Genomic DNA, 6,000 nt, shown 5'->3' on the forward strand with positions numbered 1-6,000 from the left:
TTGTATCTAGGAAGTCTTTGCCTAATCCAAGGTCACAAAGATTTTTCTCCTATGTTTTCTTCTAGAAGTTTTATAATATTTGTTTTACATTTAGAGCTATGCTCCATTTTGAGATAATTTTTGTATATGATGTGCAATATGGATTGAGGTTCACTTTTTTGCATGTAGATATCCAATTGTTCCAGCATCATTTGTTGAAAAGACTGTCCTTTCTTCACTGAATTGCCTTTGTACTTTTGTTGAAAATCAATCGACCATATATTTGTGAGATTATTTTTGGACTCTTCTTTCTCATTCATTGATCTATTTCTGTATTTTTACAGTATCTTTTTTTTTAATAGTAACTAACAACAGTTATTGCAAACCTTCTTTGTGACAGCACTCTGTAAGGAAATGTGAATGTACTATCTAACTTAACTTGCGCAACAGGCTCATGAGGTAGGTATCACTACCTCATTCTTCAGACAAGGAAGCAGAGGCTCAGAGAGGTGAAGACATTTGTGGCCACACAGTCATTAAGTGGCAGAATTATGATTCAAATCACACCTAATTCCAAAAATTGTGTTATTAATCAGTTATGGTAACCAGAATAATATCCACCCTCCCCCCAAAAAAAACCATGTCCTGATTCCTGAAACCTGTGAGTACGTTGCTTTACACGACAAAAGGGACTCACAGGTGTGATTAAGTTAAGGTTCTTGAGATGGGAAAATCATTGGGCTTCCGAGATGGGTCCAATGTAATCACAAGGGTCCTTATAAGAGGAAGGCTAGAGGGTCAATGTCAAGGAAGGAGATGTGACAGGGAGGCAGAAGTCAAAGCCAGAGAAAGGTTAGAAGATGCTACACTGCTGGCTTTGAAGACAGAGGCAGGGGCCAAGAGTCAATGAACACAGGGAGTCTTTAGGTGAAAAAGGTAAGAAAACAGATTATTCCTTCAGAGACTCCAGAAGGAGCCAGCCCTGCTGACACCTTGATTTTACCCCAGGGAAAGAAATTTCAGATTCCTGATTTCCGAAACTGTATGATAATAAATCTGTGGTAATTTGTTATAATGGCAATAAGCCATTAATATTCCATGGATATTGTAACCTGTATTAAAGTGTGACATAATTTGGGTAAATTATTTAACTTTTGGGAGTCACAGCAGCTCTGTCTTGCAATGGCCATAACAATGCTTACTTCCTAGAGCTACAGGGATGGGAGGAGTGTGCCTGGCACAAAGCTGTTGCTCCATAGATGTTAACTACACGTAAAAGTTAAACTCATCTCTAGAAACCTCCAGGCAGTGCCTATTAGGGCCTCAGGAGACAGTTTTTAGCTAGTCTGTTGATCCCTTTGTTCCTTGGTAGGAAAGGGAATCCTAGTCTGCTGCGGCATGACAGCCACAAGCCCCTGAGTGACAGCTGACAAGGTCAGGACCCCACAGCAAGGAAGTCAGAGGGTCCTGATGTTGCCTGAGGGGAGTCTGGGGGTAGAGAGAGAGGTTGTAGCATAAGGGGATGGTAAGTCAAACCTACCCTCAAGTCTCACTACAAAGTGCTGAGATTTCTTTTTCTCTTTTTTGTCTCAAAGAAACATACTCACTTCTATTTTTCAGGCCATTTACTTTTAGCTGAAACATCTCCACCATGCCCCATTCTCAGATTCATGGATTTGCTTACCAGTCAATTATTTAATCAGGTAGTATTTACTGAGCACCTACCATGTGAAAGGGATGGTGCTAGTGCCAGGGTATACAATCTAGAGGGAGAGGCAGACATTAAACAGATAAATACACTCAGAAATACATAAGGACAAATGGTGATCGGTGCTATTTAGGAGAAACAGGGTGAGAGATAGAACAAAGAACTAAGGAGGGTAGTAGTGCTGGTGGTCTATTTGGACAGGAAGAACAGGGAAAGCAATTCATTCATTTATTCAATCAATCAGTAGATATTTATTGAGTGCTTATTCTGTGCCAAGACAGGCATTGGGGTACAGTGGTGAACAAGAGTTTCTGTTCCCCTGAAGCTTGTATGTGTGCAAGAAAGAAAGAGAGAGAGAGAGAGCGTGCGTGCACAAGGGCAGGTCAGCATGGGTGTGTGTGTAAATAGCTTATAAAAGCATAAACAAATAAATACGCTCTGTCTTCATTACTCACACATTTTGTATTTGCAAATTCACTTGCTAAAATGCGTTTGTAACCCCAAGATCAATAGTTGTGGCACTTTCACAATCATTAGTGGACATATTTAAAGTGGCAAAAAATGTGAGTTGCCCAATGTGCGTGTCACCAGGTCAGGTCACACAAGACGATGCTCTACCATCTTCTATCTGCTCTCATACTGCAAACAGTGTCCTTTCCACTGTCTATGTAGTACCACATTTTCCACATTTTTGTGTTTTCTATTGATGATTTGCCTATTTAAAATGGTCCCCAAGCTTACTGCTAAAGTGCTGTCTAGTGTTTCTAAGTGCAATAAGGCTGTGATGTGTTTTACAAGAAAACATGTGTATTAGATACACATCAGTCAGGCATGAATTATAGTGTTGTGGGCTGTGAGTTCAGTGTTAATGAATCAACAATATATATTAAATAAGTTGTCTTTAAACAGAAACACATGTAAAACAAGGTTATGTATTGATTGGTTAATGAAATATTGTGACCAGAGGCTTGCAGGAACCTAATTGTATTTCCCCAGGAGCAATGGTCCAGTATCTGCTAATTCAGCATTTTCAGCACCTGTATAGAACTTCCATGAATAACAAGCATTGACTGTATTTTAACTTTAGAATTATGATAAGTGCTATGAAGGCAATAAAATAGGGCACTAGGTGAAAGAGAGGCCTTCAAGGAAGGCCTCTTGCAGAGATGGGATTGGAGTCTGAATATGAAGGATGAGAAGAAGGTAGTTGCATGGAAGGTCTATCCAGGCATTGCAAACAGCAAAAGCAGAGGTCCTGAGGCAGGAAAAAATTCAGTGTATTTTGTGCTAAGTAAGGCTGATGAGCTGTAGATGGAGGTAGAGGATAGAGAGACAAGGTCAGAGAGGAAGACAGAGCCAGGACCACTGTAAGGACAAAGAAAAGCCATGGGAGAGTTTAAGCAGGAAAGAGACAAATCAGTAGGGTTTTTGTGTGCAGAATGCTTTGAAAGAAGTCGGGTGGAAGCAGGCACGTATCGGTTAGGGGCTAAGGATCTAATCTAAGTGAGGGATGTGGAGGCTAAGGTTGCAGACGTGGAGATTATGTGAATTGAATGGGTTTGAGATATATTTCAGATGTGGAATTGACAGGACTTGGAATGGTTTAGATGCACATGAGGAGGTTGATGGGGAGAAAGGAGTCAATGATGACTTCCAAGTTTCTGGGTGTTACATTCATTAATTCAATAAACATTTGTTGGGCAGCACATCCGGTTCTAATGCCACTTACTCTTAGCTGACATCCTCTCACCACCTCCCAATCTTCACACTCCACACCTGCACCCCTTTTGCTACAGTATCCACTTTTCACTGTCCATCACAATTTGTTTTAAAAACAGAACATTTTCCTTAAAGTAGAGACTCACATGCGGAAACATGGTCAAGAAGTTTTTTTTCATTTAATTTATGTGGAACCCAAACATTAAAGCGATGAACATAACCAAGCTGGTGCAAATGATTTTCAGTGCTTGATTGGGATTTTTTGAGTATGTCGGCTATCTCCCATGTGGTAAAACATTGATTGTTCTCAATTAATGTCTTGATTATATCATTATCAACTTCAACTGGTCTACCTGACCATGGAGCATCGTCCAGAGAGAAATCTCCAGCACAAAACTTTGCAAATCACTTTTGACACGTTCAATCAGTCACAGAACCTTTTCCATACACTGCACAAATCTTTTTTTGCGTTTCCGTTGTGTTTTTACCTTTCTTGAAATAATAAAGCATAATATGCCAAAAGTGTTGCTTTTTTCTTCCATCTTCAATATTAAAATGGCCACACAGAAATTCACCAATTTTGATGTCTTTTTTTAAAGGTACGCTGATATGACAGCTGTCACATACAATCTAATAAAATTGTTTTGGATGAAGTTAGAGACAACTAAGTGCTACTAGAGACATCTTATGGAAAAAAAAGAATGAGCCTTTTGGCCAACCCAATAATTTTAATCCATGCACATTTTGATCATTTCAATCTGTAGTATTCTCACTTGTTTATTGTATATTAAAATATTGAAGAAACGGGTACACAAATTCTAAATTGTATTTCCACTTACCCATGCTCTCCATATTCACAGGTTCTGCTTCTTCACTAACTAGAATATAATAAAATGATGTCAAATTTACATTTTTGAGCCATATACGTATCCTAATTTACTACAATCTTCTACCAAGGCTTAAAACACAAAACATAAAAGCAAATACACAATGAAGACTTAAGTTATCTAATGAATAGTTAAATAGAAACTGAATAATTGTCTTTCTCACAGAATGACCTCATAGTGATACTTGCTATGACATTTATTTACGGCATTTAATTGATATTGTAATGAAATGAATAAAAATAATAATAAATCCCCATGTTTTGGATTCAACCTATGTTTGACTTATGAGAGCAAAAACATTTGAGACATAAAACCATGATCATTTTGGCTGCTAATGTATGTACAAATACTAAATCCATAAAAATCCCATTAATGAAAAAACAGTCCTACCAGGTAACGTTGTTTTAGTTTTGCCACGTTTTGAGCTCTTTTGTTTTTGAGGTTTTGGAGCCATGGTTCTGACTTAGGCTGCATAAAGAGAGAATGTCATTAGTATATTCTGGTTTACAGTTTCAAACAGTAAGCATTATCATTTGGTAAACATAAGAATATATTTTCTAAGTTTTGCCTTTGGCTAAATCAGCGTGTATCTTCATAGAATGGGTGTTCTGTGACTAAAGGTTTATTGCAACAACAAGCTTCCTAATGAGATCTTGCCGTTCCAGCGGAGCCATTCAACTGAAGCACAAGGAGGTGACCTGCTGGCACGTCAAGGTTTCCTCTGTGGGCCCTGCCATGGAAGCACAATAGAGGACACTGGATCCCCTGCATCCTGCTGCTGTTTCCATTCCAGGGAGTTGCTCTGTGCTGCCCTGTGCCCGGCTCCCTGGCAGGTGCCCCAGCTACAAACACAGGCTTAAAGTCCATGGGCAGACATAGACTCACAATGTGCACATATGTGCATAATTTTTAAATAATATAAATAGTACTTTTGTCTTAGCATGTGTACATGTAGCCACTGCGTCCTTATTTGCACTGTCAGAGAATATCTCCAAAAGTTTTCTATGGAGTTACTCATCAATTTTGACAGGACATAACATGTCCAAGGTCATTGCCATGACACTAAATCCTTGTCATCTCCTCAGTGATCACCTCTGTCCCATCTTGTTAAATGGTTAGGAGTGTGATTTCAGGCATCTGACCAGTAGGGTTTAAAAACAGACTCTACTTTTTTACCAGCTTAGTGACCCTAGGCAAATTATTTACCTTCTAAGCCTCAGTTTATTCGTCTGTCTAATGGGGATAATAACAAAACCTACCTCACAAGGTAAGGTATAAAGATTTAATGAGAAAAAGTTGCATCATCATCAACTCAGTCATCTGAGACTGATTTGCCTCATTTTAATAAACCAACCCCAGGTGGAATATTATTTCATAGGCCACAGTCAAAATATCACAAGTATTGCTTTATGCCTAGTCCCTTGATTACCAAATCTTGACTAAAGTGTGTGTGTGTGTCTGTGTGTGTCTGTGTGTTTGTGTATATACACTTTTCCCTTCAGATTTTTCACATGTATTTTTTTCAAATGGCAATAATGATTTTAGTAGCAATACCCTCATGTTTATTGAATACTTGCTATGCGCCAGGCACAGCTCTAAGTACTCTACATGCATTTCTAATTTAATTTTAACCACCCCTTTACTAGTATCTTCATACTCACTTTATGATGTGAAAACAGAGGCCCCTGGAGGTCAGGTAACTTGCCT

The 6,000-nt window shown here is 38.8% G+C and overlaps 1 protein-coding gene across 1 annotated transcript in view; it reads right to left on the minus strand.

The window, feature by feature from the left end:
* DNAI3 (dynein axonemal intermediate chain 3) overlaps positions 1-4,747 on the minus strand; it is a 65,630-nt gene extending 60,883 nt beyond the window's left edge. Inside the window, exons 1-2 of the mRNA XM_057747230.1 lie at positions 4,684-4,747; positions 4,246-4,284 (exon numbers count right to left, since the gene is read on the minus strand). Coding sequence (XP_057603213.1) covers positions 4,246-4,284; positions 4,684-4,747 — 103 coding nt within the window. The remainder of the gene's footprint in view (positions 1-4,245; positions 4,285-4,683) is intronic.
* Between the last annotated feature and the right edge of the window lie 1,253 nt (positions 4,748-6,000).

Source organism: Hippopotamus amphibius, chromosome 1 (assembly GCF_030028045.1).
Source record: "Hippopotamus amphibius kiboko isolate mHipAmp2 chromosome 1, mHipAmp2.hap2, whole genome shotgun sequence".
Taxonomy (NCBI): Eukaryota; Metazoa; Chordata; class Mammalia; order Artiodactyla; family Hippopotamidae; genus Hippopotamus; species Hippopotamus amphibius.